The following is a 23,011-nucleotide window of genomic DNA, read 5'->3' on the forward strand; positions in this document are numbered from 1 at the left end:
TCACTACTTCTAATTCTCCCTTCAACTTGTCGAAATGATCCTCCTAAACGAAGAAAACACCCTCAAAAGTTGCAATATTGTCCCTTCATTTACCAGACGAAATTTTTTCCACAAAAGCTGTGCAGATGAAATTGTCCCTCAAAAAGTTGTTTTTCGTCTCTCCTAACGACACAAAATCACGGAGTAACCAAAACGGTACATATTTACTAGTTTAGTGATATTTTTGACTAATAAAAAGATTTAGTGATCAAAACCGGCACCTCGCAATAGTTGAATGACATTTCGCGCAATTTGCTCTCCTAAAAAGTTTTATTACAAATTCTGACACTAAGTAAAATTGAAAATACTAAACAAACACCGGTTCCGTTTGAATTAGCTGTTTTAAAAATATTTTACTGTAATAATATATATAAAAAACTTTTATTGTATATATTTTTGATGATATTTTAAAAATATATTTTAGTGTATTTTTAAAATTTTTAATATATTTTTTAAAAATTCACACACTATCACCCACCGACACCCGCCACCGTCGCCGCCCAGAAAACGGGGAATTCAAACAGAGCCACCATTTCTCTTAACACAGCGGGTACATATTTTGCTTGTCATCTGGGAAGTGATACTCTGCTCTCTGGGGAACATTCCCGCCCAAAAATTTCGCCGTCTTCAACCCAGACTCAAATAAGAGCCCCAAAATAGTCTCTAAGCTACTCATCATCAAGAGGAGAGGATCATTCGTTTATTTACTTCGGAGCTGTGGAGATAGGGTGGCGTACCTCCAGTGTCTTCTGCTTTAGAGATGACGACGGAGAAGAATTCGGAAGGTCCGGGAAAGCCAGCTATTCAGTTGGACCAAGAAATCGAAGGAGACACTATTGGCTCCAGAAACTACCGCTTCGTGAAAGTTGGAGAATCTGTGCCGATTAAACCTCCTGGAAAAGATGATTCCCTGTACGATTCCCATAATCCTCCGTCGAAGCCTTTGGCTGTCTCGGAACGATTTCGCCTACTCTTCATCGCGCACTCTAATGGTCTATTTTTTTTTTAATTTTCTTTTATTTTTCAATTGCTCTTTCACTAGTATTATTTTTTGGTCGACCAGTACTCGTATTGGCAATTACTTATTTAATTTTTGGTGCATGTTTACTCATCACGATTCTCTCTCTCTCTCTCTCTCATATGGGTGGTCGGTTAGGTTTTTATGTAGCAAGGACAAAGGAAGTCATGGGTTTGGCAGAGGAAATCAAAGACAACGGGAGTAGCCAATCGATTGACGAGTTGAGCATCCTGAACCTATCTATTGGAAGAGTTTCCATATTGGCACTGTCTTCGGGTGATTCCTTGCTCGCTGCTTCTGTAGCAAACCAACTCCATTTCTTTTCCATTAGCGCTCTACTTCATAAGGTAAAAGCTGTAGCATTCATTCTGTATAGTCATTATGGCATTGTTCTTATTTCGGTCTTAATGCTTTTGATGTAGCATACTACCACATTGCACACTTCGTGCGTGATATTATATATGAAAAATATATTTATTTGTTACTTGTGAACCGTGTGTGGCTCTTATCATGTACCTAAGCACAGTCTTAGACCTCCGTCATGATTTTTCACATGAAGATGAACTTTAAAGTTTTTGCTTCTAATAGAATTCTTACCAAGGGGAACTTGATGGAAGATGGAAATTGGGGTAATTCCAATGGTGTAGGGGTAATGGGAGCTTTGTTTATGAGGGCAATAAGTGAAGTAGGTAAAATTGTAGAACCTTATTCCTAGCGGGCTCACAATTCTCGTTTAAGTGGAATTTAGGTTTGCTGAGAATTTAGGCTCACTTTCAGCAGAATTCATTTTACCAAGTGACGTCACTTTAAGAGTGAATTGCTTTTGAAACATGGCAAAAGGGGTTGTCACAATCCCCGTTTTTCCTTTTCCAAACTAAAATATCTTTTGAATTTTTTTATAATAGATTTTTAAGGACCTTTTGCCATGGTGTGACCCAGCTTGCTCATATTCCACACATTTCCACTTCTACCTTTGTTGCTTCGTCTCTTTATTCCTTATGTCATATAGTTGCACGGAACAAGCTTAAATTAACTGAGTACCTGCCATAGCTAAAATTTCGGGAAGCTTAATACCTCTGCTCGAGTTCCTGCTTCTTTTACTATTTGTCGGCTGCATCATATGGTCTGTGAGTTCTTTAAGCTGTTAAATCACTTGCAGTTTTACCATATGAAACTTCATTTTTTTCCCCTCTGATTAACAGCATGAGTTTTGAGGTGTTTCAACTCTCCCTCACTCTATCACACATGCACTTTAACAGGAACAAAAACCAGCTTTTTCAGTTTGCCTCGATGACTTCAGTTGCATCAAGGACATGAAATGGGCTAGAAAAGCGGAAAAGAATTATGTTGTTCTATCAAGTGATGGAAAGTTACACCAGGGAATTGGTCAAGGTTCTCCTATGAATGTGATGGACAATGTTGATGCTGGTATGATTCTGTTCTTCAGAGTATCCTTTCATCTTCTATTCCACTTATAATTGCTTGATCTCACAAAGATTCAGTATGTCTGCTAATTTGCAGAAGAAACTATGCTGTTTTCTTGGTCCTTGGCATCTTTTTTATTCCTATGAATAGATTGAATATTATGTTGTCTGCTAAACCTATCTTAATTCTGGAGTTGGAGTAGTCCCTCCATTTATTGCTTTTACAATCTATATAAAGACTTTGTTTTCTGACATAGTGGAATGGAGCCCGGACGGTGCTTTTGTGGCTGTGGCAAGAAAGAATGTTCTGGGTATCATGTCATCCCAGTTCACTGAAAAGCTCAGCTTTTCACTATCTTCCACATCGATTATAGGTACTTTGTATAACTTTATTCTGTCTTAACTGACTTGATTAATGTAGAAGATATACTAGACAATCAGCAAGGCTAAGCAGATCTATACTTTGGAGTCTTATTCATTGTCAGTTCAATATTTTTGAGTCATTGACCTTTTCAATACTAAGGTTTGGCTTTTAATATCGATGAACTAATAGTTTGTGTTTCATTGGGTGATTGTTCTTGAATGTGCTTTTTTAACTATTCATTAGTTAAGATCTTCGGTTTGTATTATCATGACATTACTTGATCTGGCATGAAAAACATTTTAACAAATTTAGTCAGTTACTGCAGTTAGTGGCGTCTTACATGTTTATGTTTATGTGCAATAGTAGGAGATAAATTTGCTGATTTAGGGTTGGAAGAATGCAAAACTAATCTATATCTCTATTATCTCCTTTTGCTGGATATTTTCCTATCAGTGGATTCTATCAGATGGCTTCGTACAGATAGTATCGTTTTAGGATGCTTGGAAGGAGGTGATGAGTCTGAGCAGGGAAGTTACTTTATTCAAGTCATCGCGACCCAGAGCTTGGAAATTACAGATGTCAGTAAACAATTTCCATACAGTTGACTTGAACTTTTCTTATGCTCTTATTTTGTGGATATTTTCTTGTTGATGCACATTTTAGTACAAATTGTTGCTTGGGTTGTGAGCTGTGCCTTTTTTACTCTTTCTCATTTTTACTAACTTGTGGTCCCAAACTTTATATTTGTCATAACTGGTTTCTATCATTTTGGTAAAATAAAATGGATTCAAAGTGCCATACTCGACATATGGAAGATACTTTTACCTTGTTAACATTGTTAGGTGCTGTTGTTAATTAGCTGCTTTATCATTCAGAGGGACTACAAGAAGTAAATTTTCTTCTCTTCATACCCAAAGGTGCATATAATCCCTAAAAGCTTGTAAGATCTTGTATCCTATTAGAGTCAGGATCTACCATCAAATCTTCCCTAGGTCACTGGGTCCTGAGATATTAATTTCTATTGTCAAACTTGCCTTCGTCTTTAATGTCTTGCTAACAGCAGTCTTGTTTCATCTACCTTAAGCCCAATATCTATTATTAGAGTTCCTTTGATGCCAAGTGTATGTGCATGGTATTTTGGTTACATTGGCTGTTCCCTGACAACACAGAGTGTAGGTTCAACTTTGGGTGGTTAGTTGTTCTTCATTTATTCTGTAATGGTGCTTTGTGTTGTACCATTGGAGTGTCTCGTCTTGAGCCATTGATTTATTAATTTGGGGATTAATTCTTTTAACTTTTTGAGACGTGGATTGCCATCACCTATAATTTTTTCCAAAGCCTTGTGCTTTGTTTTTAAGAGGCCATTAATCTGATAGAGGATAGTTATTTTGAAAACGTGGTGAATATATTTTAATGCAGAAACTGAACCATGATTATGAAATTCTCCTCAAGTTTATGAAGTATGGTTCATAAGTAGCGGAGGACGATTTATCTTTCTGAGACTGAAAAGAAGATATGTCTGATGAGTTATTCAAGATACATCACACACTTTTGGGAGGTCATTCGTATGACTGATTATTTCAAGCATATGGTGAGAGATCATCTCATGTCATCGGTTTGGCATTATTTTGAAAGCATAACATTTATAATCACTATGAGTAAGCTGGGAAAAGAAAATGCAAATAAGTACAACAATGATAGTTTGTTACAGGTGTGTCCATATTTCATGAACTTGGATGAGTATCATGCGACACCAGAATGTCTATTTCCTCTTTTCTATGAAGTAATTTGTTTTGACTTTTCATTTACTCATCTAGCCTTTTCATTGTCTTCAAAGGATGATTAGGTTAGTATGTTTCGTTTCAGTTCTATTTAAATTTGAATCAAGATATCTTATAGTCTTCCATTCTTGAATCTTGAAAAAAAGCCATAATAAATAAAAAGAGGAGGTATGAAGAATCTGGTAATTAAAGATGGTGAAAATGAAAAGCGGGAGGGGGGACAATCAATATTTATGCAACTATTGCAAGAATTTCATTTGGAGTTACATTTGGGTGAGTAGATTTACATGTGATGGGGTTGCTTTTGTTTCTGTAACATGTGAGCACAAACAATTAGACTGGGAATCATGCCATGTCCCAATTCTAAGAAGAAGTTTCTCTCTAATTGAGGCTTCGTACAATATAGTATGAGGCTGAATCTCCTCATGTCAAAGACCAGTGAGCAGTTTAATCTGCATATTCACTTCCTCCCCACTCTGCAAGTTTGTGATATCACCTTAATACATACTCCTTTTTATGCAGCATGGCTCCTAAATGGTCTTACCAAGTTGGTCATTGATTTGATAGTCAGTCTTTGAGTTGTGGCTGTGTCTGTTACATTGATGTTGAGATTTGTGCAAACATCTTGAGGTCTACTTCTTCTTTCATCTGACGATTAAGTGAAAGGGGTTCATGTGGGGAAATGGAAAATATCTAGGGTGCTCTGTCTCTTTACTGTTTCAAAACCACCCTTGATGGCTATCTGATGCTTGCCAATATTTTGCTCAAGTATCTTGTTTAAGTTCCATAGTGATTGAGGTTAATATTTCTAGTTTGACTAGTTGATCAAGTTAGTGCTTGATTTATTTTTCTTGTGATAAGTGAAAAAAAGGTGTTCATCTCATTATGCATTGGATTCTGTGTTGGCATACGCACTGAACTTAATTCAGATCTGAGAGTGATTGGAGGAAGCTTGATGGAAAATTCTCAAATTTCTAACAGCTTGTGCCTTTTATCCCTGTATTGGGAGTTTAGAAAAGTAACAAGTTTTATCTTCATTAGGTTGAAATATGACTTTGTAGATAAAGGTTTTACAAGCATTTTAACTTTCTTGTAGATGTTCTCCAATTATCACGTGGTTTGGCGTTTCCATGATTTTGAATTCTAGTGATATAAAATCTATAGAAGTCATTGAATTGTAATATTGTATTTTAATTGTTTCTAGTGTCATCGACTGATCTTGAATGCTGTTATCTCCTTTTATGTCGCTTAGGCCTGTTCAAAGCCAGTTGTGCTGTCATTCAGTGATGCATTTCTAGATTACCAGGACAACGTTGTGCCCGGTGCGACTGGACCAAATCTGTTCGTGAGTTATCTAGATCATCAGTATGTGCCTTTAACTGCATTACAAGTGGTTCCGCCCTTATTGATCAGTTTGGTTTGATGTACATGCTATGGCTGTTTGTGTTTTTGTCCTGGTTACCTTTACAAACTCCAAACTGAGAATAAGTGCTTTGCAGTATTGTGTAACCCATGGATTTGAAATTTATCGCTCCGTGAAATGTTTTGCCAGTTGGGAATGTGAATTGAAATGGTTTGTGATTTCTTCAGCCTTCTCTTAAGCAGTGTGATTGACATTAACTTTTATCTTTTATTTAAAAAATCCCAGCTTGCCACATTTGTTATCAAGGGAAGTCCATTTGAAGCAGGATTGAAGGTGTTATATAGTATTTTCATAGAGTTATTGCCAGTTGTAGCTCTCTGCTTACTTAACTCTTTATCATTCTTCTTTCTGTCAGATACTAGATTATTGCGGGCTCACTATTTGCAATTACTCCAGAATATCATTTGATTCTTGCATTTCCGTAATCATAAAGTCCCAGAAGTAATTATATTTAATAGGAAATGTTGCATTATGTATCCCACCGAAGAGATTTTGCAAATCAAAACTCGTTTTTTCCCAAAATCATTCCAATATTTTGGTGGCTTCTCAGCGTACCAACGCAAAGGTATCTATAACCTATTAGTGATTGATCGTCCTTAGCAGCCACACTTGCTATTTACTGTTTCTCTGCACCTCTTTGGTATACAACTATTTTTGCTTCATTTCTTGTTAGATTTCCATTATTTCCTGTTATGTGACTTCCTCTTAACCGACATGCATAAAAATCCAGACAATTAAACAATTTTTTAGTCATTTTTTCTTGTCTCCTTACCAAAAGCATATATTTGAATGTGTTCACTCTTTCCCACAATTGCTTCTGGGGCATTGAAGATTGCAAAGCCAAAAAAAGAAGTTAGGTGCCAGGTGCTTGATTAGGATGCTACTTCTGCATTTTAAGCAATGCCCAAGCTCTTTTAGTGCTGTATGGCCGCAGAAGCAATTAGACCACTCTTTCGAACATCTGTTTATTTTCCTGGAAGAGCAGCATTGAAAATTTTGTCTGCCTAGTACAAATGCCTTCTAAATTCTCAAACCAATGTTATTTAGTAATTTAATTTGGGAACAAGTGCCTGGATCTGATAACTGGGATGACCAAAGATCATTTTCTTTATAATTGTGTTGTTGTATTGAAACTAATGCATCGCTATCATCACCTCATCAGTCAACACCTCATCTTATTCTTATACCCCATGGTTTCTATAAGACTGGCACTTTGTATATATCTGGACCCAGAGCATTGTTACCAGGAGTGGAGTTAAGGGCTTCATAAATTTCTGTCTATCAGAAGGAATATGGAGAGGATCTCTTTGCACAACATGTTAAGCCTCGCAATATAGGTTCAAGTTTTGGCTTCCATTAGTAAACTCTCATTTTTTATCCATTGAAGAGAAAGTCCCTCTCATTTCTTCTACATCGGGAACCAAATGCATCCAGTCTATTCTTTTGGAATTGACATGAATTCTATTCCTGATAGAGAATTTACTTTTAGCGCATTAGCATCCTTGTCCTTTGCCAAAATGCTCATGATATTTGCTTGTAGCTGTCCACTTATAGATGATAAGCCTGTTTGCATCCAATCAATCTATTATCAGAGTTTGTAAGTTTTGCTGCTGATAAATGTGTTATATAGCCTTACGCCTGAACTAATACACACTAATTTTGTAACTGTTGAGAAAAACCCCTCTCTTTTCCTCTATGTAGTAATTGATATGATATTCTTTAACTAATGCAGTCATTTTAATCTTCCATGGCATTGGACATCCCATGCATTCTATTCTTTCCAAAGAAAGTTCAGTAATTAGTATTGACTTTTACTATTTTATTTTATATTATTGACTTTCCCATGTTACTCATTTAATTTTATATTTTAAATCAAACTTGTGGCAACTGTATTATTGACTTTTACTTTCTGAATTGCTTGATGCATCTAGATGGTGGCATTGGATGGTCTTACTGATCAAGTTTTATTTGTTTTTGTTTCCAGGAAGCTTGCGTTCATTGCTAACAGGAAGAATCTCTCTCAACACATTGTGATACTTGATTGGTCACAAGATGGCAATAAAAATGAACCTGCAATAGTTGAGCTATTAAATGATGCTTGGCGTGCATACATTGAATCTCAAGGTGCACAAATTTCTCATTTACATTACAATTGTGCCATGATTTTCCGCTTTACTTTTTGCCTGCTTCCTATTTGCATGTATGAATTTGTTTTTTCAGTTTTTCTATGCATGTATCCTGTGCTGATATATGGGTTATGCGTTTCTTATCTTTCTGCAGACGTGTATATGTACAACAAACCCATTTATTTCTGTTTGCCATCTAAGTAGATATTTGAGTTAGCCAGAACTTCATTCTTGGAGACCTAGGGGAGAGTAAGAGTAAATTTTAACATTCATGCTGTGACAATTTGTTGTATTTAGAAGCGCTAAAATTTATAAGGATCTAATAGTTTCAGGCTACAGTGTATATCTCTTTATCTAGGAAATGTGAATGGGCTGGTTTTACCCAGAGTCCTCATATATGTGGGTTTGGCTTCATTGTTGGGGACCCAGACCCTGCTGAGACCAGACCATGCAAGAGCAGTATGGATCTGGTTAAGGCCTGGTCTATATAATCTAGAACACTGCAAAACCAGTTTAGTGTAATTATACTTAATAAGGTTTGCTTGTGTTTAGAAATATTTTTCTTATTTTACTGTATTAACTAATAAATCTGGATCTAAGTAAATTTAATTTTTTTGGGTCTGGGATTAGAGGTTCCATACCTATTGAGTTGCTTACCATTAGCCCTTTGCCTAATTGCTTGGCATAATATAGATGTTACATAGGAGGTTGATATAGAGATACAAATAATTGATTCTGCATCTTCAATTGTATTGTGGAAAGGAAAAATCAATCTTCTGTGTCTTTTTTATTTTGATTCGCTGTTGTTGGTGCTCTAATTTCATTTATAGTACCAACAAAAAGTGAAAGAGTCTTCCGATGCTTTCCTTTTGCATTATATACACTAGTCGGAAGAAAGGGGGTGCAAATTAAGAAAGAATGTTGTTTTAATTAAAATCAATAGAAATTATTATTTTTTTCACAAAAAAAAAAGAAAAGTTATGACTTTTTTTGACAAATAAATAAAAACGAATAGAAGTTATTGGGTGTGGAACTTATTAGAAGTTACTAACTTAAGTAGTTATCCTTAGTAAATTTTTACTTTTTATAGGGGTGAAATTGGAAAATCTAAAAAGTGACACAGAATTTTAACACAAACCCCTCCTCTTGCTTTATATATAGAAAGATATGATGGCATTTTTCAAAAATTCTGATCACTACTGTATGTATGTTTTGATGCATGTACTTACCAACATATCACTATTGTTAGTATTAAATTCTTACTGCTGTTGTTCCATGAGTCTTTGGCTATTATTTCTTTTTTGTTAAATGGTCCTGGCGTTTAGAGTTAAGACAAGGGAATGAGATCACGTTAGTACAGTTTAAGATGGAATTGGTATTTCAGCTGGTGAGGATTATTTGATGGCTGAGGCTGATGGTTCTAAGGCTTGAAAAGCCAGGGTCAAGATTGGTTGTAAGATGGCTTCTCTGTAACAGGGACCTCAACAAGCACATACTGTGATCCTGTGATTGTTTGAGATCATTAAGTGTTTGAATTCCTTCAGTTTCCCATGTGTTGTACTGGTTTTGCTTAGAAGTGGACAAGTGTCAAATCTCATGGACAAAGGTGTAAAACGGTTGTGCGGGAGAGTATAAGTTTTGAAAGGGTTTCATTTTATTTTGAGCAGTATAGCAACCATTGAAGCCCTGTTTCCAAGTGGTAACTAGCTATTCTAGATTTATAGACCAAGCTGTACTAAGAGTAACTATGGGACTGTCTTTCTTGTTCGAAGGCTTATCTTTCTCAACAGAATGAAGAATGAAGTATAAAATGATCCAAAGAAAAATAAAGAGGACCAGCTCCACTTCTCCTTGCAAGTGGAGTTCTAAATGGTTTCCTGTGAATACAAATATACACTTTTGGAGTTTTGTATTAAACTTGTCAGTAACCATTATTGTTAGGGAAGACAGAAAATTTATTTACTTAAATATTTGTGTTTTTGTTTGTAACATCCTGACAGTGGTTCGTCTGACAGCATTGATCATTTTGCTTCAGGGAATGGTGATGATAATTTGATCTTGGCATCGTATGTTGACAAGGTTTCCCAGAATCATGAAATTAGATGCATTGTTGGAGAAGCAGAGACTGAACTCTCTCCTTGTTGCATTCTTCTTTGCCTCACCATTGATGGGAAGCTTTCCCTATTCCACTTTTTCAGGTATCTTGATTTTATATTGTGTGATCTCCCAAGAGGCATCCACTTATTTACTGCTGATACCTACCATATTCCCAAGGGGCATTCAAGAATTTGAACAATTTGTCATGTAGTGCTACAGGTGCTTTGGGTTCTCCTGAGGTTATTGCTGACTCAGATGGAAAAGAGGATGGTTATGCCGTCATGCTTCCAGAACATGGCTTGTCTGAGATTTCTTCGGAAGTCAGGGAGCAAAATGTGCAGCATGTATCTCTTCGCTTGGAACCTGATGATTCTGGGATGGTTGAACCTCATACAGTTGATGATGTTGTTACAGGAAACAGCAAACTATCTGCATCCTGGGAGAGCAAAAAGCCTGATAAACAAAGTAGTTTTGACAACCTGGAGCAGAAACCTCCTATAAGTTTTGAGAAACTAAATGGTGACAATGAGGAGACATTTACTATTCCAATGCCAAACCAAGATGGAGGTAACCAGGAGCTTTTATCAGCAGAAAAGCCAGGTCCTAAATCAGAAGATTTGCCTTCCAAGACTTGCCACCTTGAGGCTCCTGGAATTAGGGATAGAGATTTCTGCAAGACAGAAGCATTTTCTGTAGCCAAACCTCATGTAAATTCCTTTTCGGTTTCAACTGATTTGTCCAGCCAGTCTATTAGCAAAAATCTACAAGCATCTGGCAGTCTGGAATTCCGAGAAAATTATGTACTAACTGATCTAAGGACTGCATCACCTTCCTTCTCAATTGCTAAATCGACTCTGTTGGAAACTTCTGATGAAAAGTCATTATTATCATCTATTGGCATTATCGATAAGAAATCACCCGGAATTCCAGATAGAAACACGTTACATTCTACTGGATGTCTATTTCAATCTCCTCCAAAGTCAAAGGAGACTGCTGCCCCTGCAGTTACAATAGATTCTTCAGGACAGAGACCTATGGCCAAGATGGGAGATATAGGCTCGGTATCTGCCTTTGGCAACTCACAAGTTATTTTGCAGGAAAGCTTTGCTTCAGGATTGTCTTCGGTGCCTCGAATCTATGAAGAACATTTGTCTGCTTCCTCCCAATGGCCCAATAATGAGCAAAAGTTATCAAAACAGATCTGCAATGTAAATCTTTTTATTAAATACTGCATAGTTTTCCTTTTTCCTTTTTGCAAAGGTTCTTGCACACCTTTTCTGTTGTAAGATGATTCATATTTATAGTCACATACTTTTCTTGGAATGGTTTGAAAACTTTCAAAATTATGCTTCACGAAATGCATGAACACCCTAGATAACGGGCAGAGGGATGGCTCGCATAAGTGCTTTTACGCTTGTTTTCTGATGGTTTAAAATTATTCACATTGACCATACGGTTTAGACTCCAAGTGCTGTCAAATTATTCTCATGTATTAGGAAAGTGCTTTAGTCTAATACTAAATCCTAATTGGACATTTTTTTTTGTTCTGTGTCCTTGAAGAAAAAATAGAAAAATTTCTCTTGCAGCTTTGTAGTTATCATGTAAATGGAGATCTAAGTGTATAATGTCCTACAGGTTGAAGTAATGGCCAGAAAAATGGATAGCCTTCTAGAAGCTATTGGAGGAGCAGGCGGTTTCAGAGATGCTTCAACTACTTCACAGGAAGACTCAGTAGTAGCATTGGAGGAAGGCTTATGGACAATTTCAGAAAGATGCAGAATGTGGAGGGTAAGCCTTTGTAATCGGTCACATCTCTCTCTCTCTCTCTCTCTATTTTGTATACCTATGCACTTGTCTGGATCCACACATCTTGTTTGGCGAGCTTATCGTTTTTGCTGTATGAAGCGTCTTTATCTTACAGCTCCTTGGCTGTATTTAGGCCTACCAAAGTCTTGCCTTGATTTAAAAATTTTTTTAATTGAAGTATTGGTGTCAGATGGATGTGGTACATTGACATGTAGATTTAAGGATAGTAGTATACCTTGGAGGTGAACTGGAGGAGGTATGGTTCAATATTGAAAGAAGATGCTATGCTTTCATGTACTTGCCTTATCGAAGCCCTTCATTTGGTTTGTTTCAGTGAGCTGACTTGGCATTTTATGAGAACTTGACATTTTTATATCTTTTCTTTTGAGTTTTTGTGAATTTTTAAGGTCTAGTGGTGTTCTCTGCCCAGGAGAATGCTACGACCAATATTTGGGTCCTAATTTTAAAGATTGTTTTTAATATATGGGCTTCCTAGATCTTATTTATTCCTTTAAAAATGTGCATCTAGGGTGATGTTATTTTGATTCATGAAATAGCATATCATGCAAACACTTCATGTTCTTATCTAAAGGTAATTTTTATTAAATAACTTTTCGAATGAGGGAAAGTGGGGAGAGGGAACTATCTCATTCTTGCTTTGTTATCTTTTAGCAGCAGTGCTTACTCTGGTCTTTAGTGCATTCTTTACATTATTGACCATTAAAACGTTGAAAGCTTTGGTTTGCTGGTTCCTTTTACCACATGTACCCTGGAATAAATCTCCATTTTCATATTCTTTCTAGGGAGTACTGGAAGAGCGATTGAGGGAGATCCAGCTGCTCCTGGATAAAACAGTGCAAGGTATATTTTGATTTTATACTGTTGCTATAATTGAGAACTTGGAAATTGCTGTTAACCCATGAGTCAAACTCTCATCCATCGGTTTATAGTAAGTTTCTGATCAATCTTGGATTATCTGTGTCATTTATATCATGTTACCCGGACATTTTTCTTGTCTTTGTCAAATGAGTTGAAAGACAAAGTACCACCCATGTTGCTTTTGAGTTGATTGTTACCTTCCTTTGGGATGCAAACTCCTCAGCAACCCTATTCCTTTTTGAATATTTTGCATACAACTTGATTGTTTAATGAACCATCCAATTTATTGAAACTAAGATACTCCAGGCACAACTTGCATTGGACAACTACTGTTTCTGATGTATTTTTCAACGGACTAGGAAGGAAATCTCATTCTAACTGATTTGGGTAACTTTCCTATATCAATAGTTATGGTACAAGATCAAAGAGGGTTGCTGTATACACCAATCAATGACCTATAACAGTTTTTTCTAAGACAATGGGTACAAGGTTCCCGACCAGGATGGACATGTAGATTCAGTAATGGATGTTGGAAGTCGGACAATTAAAGAATGATAGGATGGAGATAAAGGGCTTTGAGTTGCAATGTTAGAGATGGGATAGTTTACCTATACTTTCCTCCTCTTGTTCAGATTCATGTGCTCCTTTTTATGTATAACGGTATTTAGGTTCAACATCTTGCAGCTCTGCTTCTAAGGAATGGGCCTTGATTTTGTTTCCTCATTATATACTAGCGGTCTTCACTAGAAACTTCTCTTTCTGATTGCTCCCTCAGAACAGCACTTATACCCCTACAAGAGTGCCAACTCCAGCTTCACATTTGCACTCACAATGTTTTTGTTCTCTCTTTTGACTGAGAAAAGAACATGTTTTATGATTAGTAGAATAAATTACGAAGTCAGGAAACTGCACTGCATTAATTTTTTGCATCTCATCAATTTCCCAGTCCATCAGGTACCTCGTAAACTTGGGTGTTTGATAACCCCATGAAGTACTTGACGAATCAAGTGCTTATACTATTAAGTTTGTTTGGTTACAGAATTCTCCTATCTCTGAGTACATTGAGAGCCACTTAGTTTGTGTACAAAATTTTGAGTGAAAGTTTTATAACTTAATTTGTTGAATTTTTATAAACTTACACTTTCATGTACACACTTTACATACATATACACACACAGTTTCAAACATACACATCTCTCTCTCTCTCTCTCTCTCTCTCTCTTTCGCTATTTGTCTCTCTCTCCCTCTCCCTCTCTTGCACAGAAATACATATTTTTCACTAACACACACTTAAAACATAATCTCTCTTGTACAAACACAAGAACTACATCTTTCTTTGCTCAAACATGGAGTATTGCACAAAACGCACTCTCTCACACATACACAAGCACACTTTCCATCTTAGTAGTTTATCAATGTTAAAAGGTGATACTTAAAAAACTAATTTCATAGGAAAATAAAACATAAGTATTGCTATTAAACTATATGATACACATAAAATTAGAATATTTCAGTTCAGTGCTCAAAATCAGCTGATTATCAATCACATGACTTTTATGAGCTCAGCAAATCAAGAGTTCGACACTTAATTTTCAGTTTTCAGTTTTCAGACGTCAGCTTTCAGACCCTAAAATGCAGAAAGAAACATTTTACTATTTTCTTGGTATCTACCAAACCTTAACTACTTTAAGTGCCCTTGAATGTCCATGTTCACAGAGCTAAGCACTCCTGATGTTTGAGCAATATCTGTTATCAGTTCCTCATCATCATTTGATGCAGTCTTATTGAGACAGTTTTTGCGATGATATTTCAGTTTCGGCAAAGAGAATATGTATGCAGGGCATTTTCCAGCAAGCTACTGATAAATGGTATTGGGATCTTTGGAATTGTCAGAAGCTGAGTTCTGAATTGGAGTTGAAGAGAAAGCATATAATAGAAGTTGATCAGGTTAGCACCTATTGGGTTCATGAATTCTCTCTTTTACTCTTGCAAGTTACCTGGATTTTATTTCTATTTTCAGGATTTAACCAGTCAGCTGGTTGAACTGGAAAGACATTTCAATACCATCGAGTTTAATAGGTTTGGTAAAAGTGAAGTAGCTCAAACAAATCCAAGGGCTATTCAAAGGAGTCATGGGAAATCAAGGTATTCTGAATGGCTATAATTTTTTTTTTTTTAAGCCAGAGTAATTTGTTCCTTTTTGTTTCTGCTTATACTGTTCATGCAAACTCCCAACTGTGCCACATGAAAGTTTGTTATGTGGAAGCCAACCTCTGGTAATTTAACTGTTTAGTTGTAGTAGTGATTACCATGGATTTGTTATTGAAGATAGAGTGATCTATAATGTCAAATTGTTCGGTGCTGCAGGCAACAGTCTTTTTATAGCTTACAGAATACAATGGGTGCACAGTTAGCTGCTGCAGAGAAGCTCTCAGAATGCCTCCGGAAACAGATGGCTGCACTTAATGTGCAGTGCCCAGCTAAAAAACAGAATCTAAGAAGGGAGCTGTTTGAAACACTTGGGCTTACATATGATGGTGCCTCTTACAACTCTCCAAGTAACCAAAAGGCATCAGACACCCTAACAAAGCAACTTCTGAAAACGTCATGTTCTTCTGTCTCTGCTAAGGAACTGTCTTGTAGAAATCAATATACTCCTGTGAAGGCTTCTGAATCAGAAAGTTTGAGGCGGCGTCGAGACTCATTGGACCAGGTAATAACCTTGTGCCTTTGGATGTGTCTGAGCATAATGCTTGCAGGGCCCTGCTGATATGTTTCTTCCACTTTTGTCTTGAGGCTCTCCTTTTCGTTTGCTTTTTTTTTTTTTTTTCGATAGAAGGTGGTAGTAAGTGTGGTGACATGGACAGTAAGAACGATGTGCAGTATGAAAGGTAAAATGTGACGTGAAGATGTGCATAGTGGAAGAATTGAGTTTCTGTTTCAACATTCTGTATATCATTTAGGGAAGAAAAGGAATTTTTTACAAATTTGTGCTCTTTACCACCTCAATCTCACAAATAGTTGTTGTAGTATGGGTAATTTACCTGAGTAGGAGCTCTATCCATATGGCCTGAAGTTAGTTTAACATGCATATGCAATGGTTGAAGGAATTGGGAATTCAGAAGTGTATTTGGAGTTGAAAGCTGGCCTCTAAAAAGCTGAAGTTCACAAACTGGTTTTTAAATGCACAGTATATTGGCTTTTATTATTAGTAGTATTGTGTATTTACTCATGTGCTAACAATTTATATGGAGTTTTCTGCTGCATCGTTTGCAAAATTTTTAGCTCTCACAGTACTTGTTATATTGCTGCCAACCACTTACTTTGCAATAACATAGTAGTGTTCTTTATCAAATGTCCTTGTGCCAGTGTGCATTTGCATATATTTGTCTGTCTGGCTAGGCAATAGGAGTGTAGTAATTGAGAACATATTTATTTAGGTATATGTAACAATTGTTGTTTACTCACGATCCTTGTAAATAATGCATTTTGGGTATCTGAGGATACCAGCTGATGCTTTATTCTGATGCCTTGGTTATAGATCTGCGAAGAGAGTGCATATCTTTATTGAATTTGACACCATTTTTTTTTATTTTTAGTCAAACTATTTGTACGTCTGAATTTCTTCACTGCTTTTGTTTTCAATCTTACATAGCAGAGTAAAAGGTCCAAAACACTGTCCTAAATTCAATCATGCATTTACTTTACCCAAATGTCTTGTTGCTGACAATGGGCCATAATCAATCTCCTTCCTCTTGTGTTCATTGTGAATTTCATTCATGCAAGGTATGTATGCTGTCATGCTTCTTTGAGGAGATCGGCAGCTATTTCATGCATTATATTTTCCCTCTCTATTTTCACTATCCAATAGAGAGAGATTGAGAGCTGTAGGGCGTCAATGCCAGTGGATCATTCTATTTTTGGTTTCTTTCTAGTAGAAATATTGCACTTGAGTATACTACAGCTCCAATTTCTTGTGAACTGTTCTGAATGTGGAGGAATTTTTGAATGTGCTATTGTGCTATGTTCAATATAAACAACCAGAGAAGCAATACAGTGTAGTTTAAAGGATTGGAGCTACTAAAAAACATGAAAAAGGTAGGTTGATATGATAGCTTAGTAGGCAGCAACAGCCAGCGGGTTGACTGGCATTGCAGAGTTAGAGTTTGCATTCTTCTTCCGGTTTTTTCCCTTTTGCACTGGCAGCAACTAAACTTTCCAATACACTGTTTCCATGTGTATGTAAATTAGATGATAGCCAACATAGGTGGAGGCAGACACATCTATGTGAAGTAATCTGGAACATTAAGAGGAGCTAATGCTTTTATCAAATGCTCCTCCGAGACTAGAAAACATATTGTGAAGAAATGTGTATGAAAGGCTCTTTCTGGGTTTATCTGTTTATTCAGTGTGCCTGAGTCCCACCAATTTGCATGGGCTAATGCAGAAATGGTCTAGCTCCGAGGCTCCAAAAACAACTCTGAAAAGGATAATCGTGCAAGGAGAACATGAAAATAGTAGTACAAATAGATTGCCCAGTAAAGCGGAAGAGAAACATCTCAAACTACGTCCACCAAAGGGATCCGCAGCTGCTCATTCAATACTTTCTGATAGCTCTGCAACATCCACCCTCCAATCCAAAAGCCCAAGTATGAACCTTAGATGATTGAAAAGAATTTTCTCAGCAGCATTTTTTCAGTTTCAGTTATTCAATTCAATTAGTGATGGCTTTTCTTGGACCAAATTTTTGCAGTTGTTGCTGAAAAACACGTAAAGCAATCTATTGAATATTCCATGGCTCCATCTCAGTCAGCTGATGCTCTTGCAGACCCTGCAAAGCAAGTATCAAGAGAAGGTTCGCCTGCAGTGTGGCAACTGTCTGCATCAACAGCTTCTGCAAATCTAAATGGTACAAGGGAAAATCATACTTCATTGTGGAAATCTAAAAGTGGCTTACCATTGGTTAGAACTTCAGAGTCACTGTCAGGAAGTGATTCTAGATGCATTCAGCAGTCTAAATTACCCTGCTTTGATGCTCCATCCATCCCTGAGAGGCTTCCTGGTGTGTCTATGACATCAAGTAAGAATGATGTTGAGATTCCTAACAATGAAGTTCCAAGAAAAGAAGTGAAAAATACTTTAACCACCACCAAAAGCTCACTATCTGATTCCAATAGCAGTTATAAAGGTTCAGTATCCCCAGCAGAGCCCATTGCTTTATCCCCCAGTTTCTCTCAAAAGAGTGTAGACACTGAAATTGCAAAAAGCAAAAGTAGTCCTGGTGAAACAACATTGCTTTCTCCTGCAAGTTTGACTCCTCAAGTTAACTTATCATCAACAACCTCATCTTCATTGTCTAAAGCAAGCGCAGCTACCTCATCATCTGCCATGTTATCTGGTAAATTTTCACCATCTGAATTCAGAACCGAAACACATCAGAACGCATCTAACCTTATAGTTTCTTCCTCTCTAACATCCGCATCTTCCCTGCCTTTTTCAATTCCAAAACTGGACGGATTTTCATCTACTACCCTGCTTTTTAAAAATGGGAATGCTGGTACTCTAGAAACTGGATCTCAGCCTCTTGTTTCTGTATTTGGTTCAAAAAGAGATGGAGATTCCACTAAGGGAACTAGGCTATCCAATTCTAGTTCAGCAATAGGAGAAGCTTTTGAATTACCGGTTTCAGTTTCTCAGCTTGGGCTTGCTAATGACACATCCAATTTTGGTACTGAACGTACCACACAATCAACACCAGTTACTGAATTGTCTCCCAGTTTAAAATCTGAGAATCAGCCCAGTATCAGTAGCATGTCAGATGCTACCACAGAAATGGCACCATATGGTAAACTTCAACAGCCTTGGCCCTCCACAACAAATTCACCAGCTGCCACAGTTTCTGGGATGCCAAATGATGGGAAAAATGGGAGTTCTGCTGTTAGTGATGAGGATGAGATGGAGGAGGAAGCCCCTGAGGGTAGTCTGACAACTGAACTGGCACTGGGAAATCTAGGTGGGTTTGGTATCGGATCAACTCCAAATTCAACTCTCGGGAGACCAAATCCATTTGGTGGGGAAATGCTGCATAAAGCTGCAACTTCGCCAAGTTCACCATTTACATTGCCAACTCCAAGTGGTGAGTTGTTCCGACCCGCATCCTTTAACTTCCAGTCTCCATTATATTCCCAGCCATCTCAGTCAGCAAATATTGGTGCTTTCTCGAGTGCATTTAATACTGGAAACACCAGTCAAGGTGCTACAGCAAGTGGATTTGGCCAGCCAGGACAATTTGGGTCAGGTCAGCAAGCTCTAGGATCGGTGCTTGGTGCCTTTGGACAGTCAAGACAGTTGGGTGCTAGCCCACCTAGAAGTGGTATTCCACCTCCAAGTGGTTTAACTGGCATGTCCACCGGTGGTTTTGGAGGTGGTTTTTCAAGCGTTGCCTCAGCTGGCGGTGGATTTGCTAGTCTGGCCACAGGTGGTGGATTTGCAGCTGCTGCAATGACTGGGGGTGGGGGTGGGTTTGCCGCTGCTGCTACAGCTGGAGGTGGATTTGCTGCAGCTGCCCCAGCTGGTTCTGGTTTTGCAAGTAAGTTACCTAACTACATATAGTTTTCACTGGTTTGCGTGGTTCTCCCAGGACCTTTATGATTTTTTTAAGCAAAATTTTCAGGTGGAGGGTTTGGAGCTTTTAGTACCCAAGGCGGTGGAGGCTTTTCTACATTTGCTACTAGTTCTGGAGCTGGAAGACCTCCGTCTGAACTCTTCACGCAAATGAGAAAATAACTGTTACAAAGGTCGTACTAGGTCCAGTTTCTCTGGCCGGTGTCTGCTTTTTCATTTTAGATACTGTGACATGGGGATGCGTTGCATATAGTATTATTGGTTAATTTTCTTTTGCTCCTACTTTTCGCAACAGCCTCTGCTGATGAATGTGTGTGTGCGCGGTTGCGGTTTGTGCAAGAGAGTTGTAACTAATCATTGTTGAGGCCCTTTGGTTGAAAAGGAGAGGTCTTGCATATTCAGGGTAGTGTTTTAAGGTGTCAATTATTTACTCAGAGCCAAAGCGAGGCATAGAGATCAATCCAAAGTTTGAGATGTTAAATAATCATGCAGTCGATCAAAATTCAGACGAAGAAAGTTCTCGGAATGTGTTTTAAGTGGCATTCCTCTTAACAGGAAAAAGCAAAGCTGTGATAACCGTAAGTTCTAAATCAATATCTCGACGTCGCACCGAAACCTGGACAGCTCTAATTATAGATAGGTGGAGATCCTCAAATTTTCTTGGCTGTAGCTTTGGCTGCAGAAAGGTGGAACAAAGTTATGGCTATTAATCTAGCATCAGTACCTAGGTCCTGTTTGGCAAAAGAATTTTTTGGATATTCGTTTAAAATTTTATTGTAAAAGTTGTAGGAAAATTTTGTTTCTTTTCTTTTTCTTTTTGTTTCTTTCTTTTTTCTTTTCTTTCCTATCTTCTTCTTCTTCTCCCTTCCCCCTCCCCTTCTTCCTCCACTGCCACTTCTCCCTTCCTGTCGGAACCAAGTAGCAATAGAATCATTTTTTTTGCTGTTTTCTCTCTCTCCATCTTCTCCTCTCTCTCTCTCTCCCCCACTCTCCCTCCCCGCCCGGTTGGCACTATCTGGTTGCGAGACCAAATCCGGTAGAGAGGGAGGGGGAGGGTGGCAGGAGAGAGGGGAGGGGAGAAGGAGAGAGAGAGGGAGAAGAGAAATGAAGAAAAAGGAAAAAAAAAAAAAAAAAAAGAGGTGGTCGGCGGCTGTGGTGGAAGAAAAAGGAATAAAGGGAATTTTTTTAATGTATTTTGGGTATTTTGAAATGTGTAATTTAAAATTTTTGAATAGTTTTTTGAGATTATTGTAATTAAAATTGTAAAAAAATTAGTGGGAGACAAACTAGATCAAAAACTCCTTTGCCAAATAAGACCTTAATGTTGGGGTTTGTCATCACAAATAATCATTCGGAATCGTCTACTTCAATGGTGAGGAAAGTAAGTTAGTAGTGGTTAAGGCCTTGAAGGCATCTTTATGACCTGTTAATAGAAATTAAATTTACTCTTTATTGGTTTGCCAAAGTTATAGTGTAAACCACAAATTATATAGAGCAAAAATTATATAGTGTAAACCACCAAATTTACCATTGAGCTATTTCTTGACCATCAAACTATTTTTTGTTCTAATTAAGTTATTCAATTAACTAATCAGTAGACCCCTAGTCATTTGATCAAATTTTGCTCTCAATTTACAAAATAAATCACACACATGCTACTCACTTGTCAAAATCCAAGAATAAACACGCCCACTAAACTTCTCAACTTGAAGGTAAAAAGTTCCAACAACCATTAAACTATTATATTCATATACTTTAAGCCTCTCAATTATTTTGTTGATTCAAAATGGCCACTCAACTTACAAATGTATACATTAGTGGCAATTCCGTCCAAATTCAGTGTTAATTCCAAGGGTAGTGTTTTGAACCAATTGAAGAAAAAGGAATGTTTTGAACCAATTACATAATCTACCTGCTAAACGTTTGAGGAATAAAATGCGAAAGAATTGCTATAAAATTTCCTCATGGTTCTAATTTTGATGATATAAAAGCTGGGTAAAATACTTTGTTTAGCACAGCATTAAATGTCCTTAGCACAATTTCTTTTTTTTTTTTCAAAAAAACAATCACCCTTGACGAGCTTAGTCAGTCCGACAAGGACAATAGCATTTTTTCGTATCATTGCTATCGAGCTTAGTTAGCCTGAAAGTCTTCCATTTTTTTTATAAAAAAAAAAAAAAAAAAAAACCAGCAGGCTGCTGAGGTGACTTAGCTCGACGGCCAATTTTTTTAAGAAAAAAAAAAATTGCCAACCTGCCGTGCTTAAACATTCCCCTATCGGCATTTGTGTGAATTTTTTTCACCAATAAACAAATGTATTACCTGGGAAATTAGCTAAACTCTGCTTGTATCCACCAGGATTGCTGGTACATGATTTTTTTGTTTTTTTTAGCAAAATTTGAGATTTTATTAAGAACTGGCACTAAAGCTTTGTACGCAAAGAATAAGTCTCATATCTACACAATAATCATGCACTATCAATTTGCAAGAAACCATACTTTACTGTAGCATCCAAAAGAGGAAAACTCACACTCCAGCGCCAAGCTCCAATTTTCCTGTATTATGGGAAAAGTACCCCAATCCATAAATCTAAATTTTCTTAACCGTGATAAATGTGTTATCTAAATTTGCCTTCTCCTTTCTATCTTCTCTAATGCTTTTCTACCCTTTTTTCCTTTTCTTCTTTCTTGAACTTATATTTCCTCCCACATTTTCTTGCCATCAAACTTGGGTATATTTGTTTTACAGGGCTTTTATTCACCCAAGTTACCTGTTTTTCTCTTGCCTCAAATATATTTTGCACTCTTTCTGATTGGCAAAGATGAACTAGTTTCACAATTACTCTGTTGAAGGGAATGCTTTGCAATACGTGGGTGATGCTTACCAGCTGCAAAAAGGGCAGCCATTCACCCTAAATTTTCCGCAGCATCATAAAGGACATTTCCAGAAGAGGAGTGTAACAGGAGCTAATTGAGGTGCAGAAGTTTTGGGAAACAAATTTTAAAAGAGCAGTAGGCCTCAGAGATCTTGGTGGATAGAAAATCATCAGGTGGGTAGATAAATTACCCATCAAGAGTAGCAAATATCTATTTCTCACATCACAGGCCTTGTCTTTTAATTTCTGAAAATTTGCCAGAATATTCTACTCAGATGCATCATGTCATCTGTTCAACGCTAATATAGAGTGGGGATTAAAAAAAAAAAAGTAAAAAAAAGCGCAGAAGACGATGGTGGTGATTTGGAGGTCAGAAATAGGTGGTTGTTTTTTATCATTCTTACGGAAGGTAATCAATGGGAATCCGTCTGATTTTTTCATCATTCCCACAAATCACTACCATCACCCAACCACGGACTCAAATCTTTGCCGAAGCAACACATGGTTGCAAATCAATTTTAGTAGGAAGAGATAGCTTTGTACGTGTTATTTTTC

General features: G+C 37.3%; 1 protein-coding gene and 2 non-coding genes across 3 annotated transcripts; 1 reads left to right on the forward strand and 2 right to left on the reverse strand.

Annotated features, from left to right (window-relative positions):
- Positions 1-511: 511 nt before the first annotated feature.
- LOC140008913 (nuclear pore complex protein NUP214-like) lies at positions 512-19,982 on the forward strand. The gene is made up of 17 exons (XM_072055483.1): positions 512-1,031; positions 1,196-1,404; positions 2,317-2,485; positions 2,739-2,855; positions 3,299-3,423; positions 5,879-5,991; positions 8,034-8,173; positions 10,211-10,373; positions 10,484-11,480; positions 11,908-12,060; positions 12,882-12,939; positions 14,771-14,904; positions 14,978-15,102; positions 15,325-15,670; positions 17,405-17,606; positions 17,711-19,546; positions 19,631-19,982. The coding sequence occupies exons 1-17, from the start codon at positions 800-802 to the stop codon at positions 19,741-19,743; spliced, it is 5,232 nt and encodes a 1,743-aa protein (XP_071911584.1). The 5' UTR covers positions 512-799; the 3' UTR covers positions 19,744-19,982.
- A 2,613-nt stretch (positions 19,983-22,595) lies between these two features.
- Positions 22,596-22,688, reverse strand: LOC113687412 (small nucleolar RNA SNORD24). The gene has a single exon (XR_003447753.1). It is a non-coding gene; the product is annotated as a small nucleolar RNA SNORD24 (small nucleolar RNA).
- A 133-nt stretch (positions 22,689-22,821) lies between these two features.
- Positions 22,822-22,906, reverse strand: LOC113687256 (small nucleolar RNA R12). Its single transcript, XR_003447728.1, has one exon. It is a non-coding gene; the product is annotated as a small nucleolar RNA R12 (small nucleolar RNA).
- Positions 22,907-23,011: the final 105 nt, after the last annotated feature.

Source organism: Coffea arabica, chromosome 1c (assembly GCF_036785885.1).
Source record: "Coffea arabica cultivar ET-39 chromosome 1c, Coffea Arabica ET-39 HiFi, whole genome shotgun sequence".
NCBI lineage: Eukaryota > Viridiplantae > Streptophyta > Magnoliopsida > Gentianales > Rubiaceae > Coffea > Coffea arabica.

What these genes read in the sequence shown, in the direction of transcription:
- LOC140008913 (XM_072055483.1), top strand. Translation starts at nt 800, where the DNA reads ATGACGACGGAGAAGAATTCGGAAGGTCCGGGAAAGCCAGCTATTCAG. An exon ending in GTGAGTTATCTAGATCATCA is followed by an intron (nt 5,992 to 8,033) that starts GTATGTGCCTTT and finishes TTTTGTTTCCAG; the next exon opens with GAAGCTTGCGTTCATTGCTA. An exon ending in TGCATACATTGAATCTCAAG is followed by an intron (nt 8,174 to 10,210) that starts GTGCACAAATTT and finishes ATTTTGCTTCAG; the next exon opens with GGAATGGTGATGATAATTTG.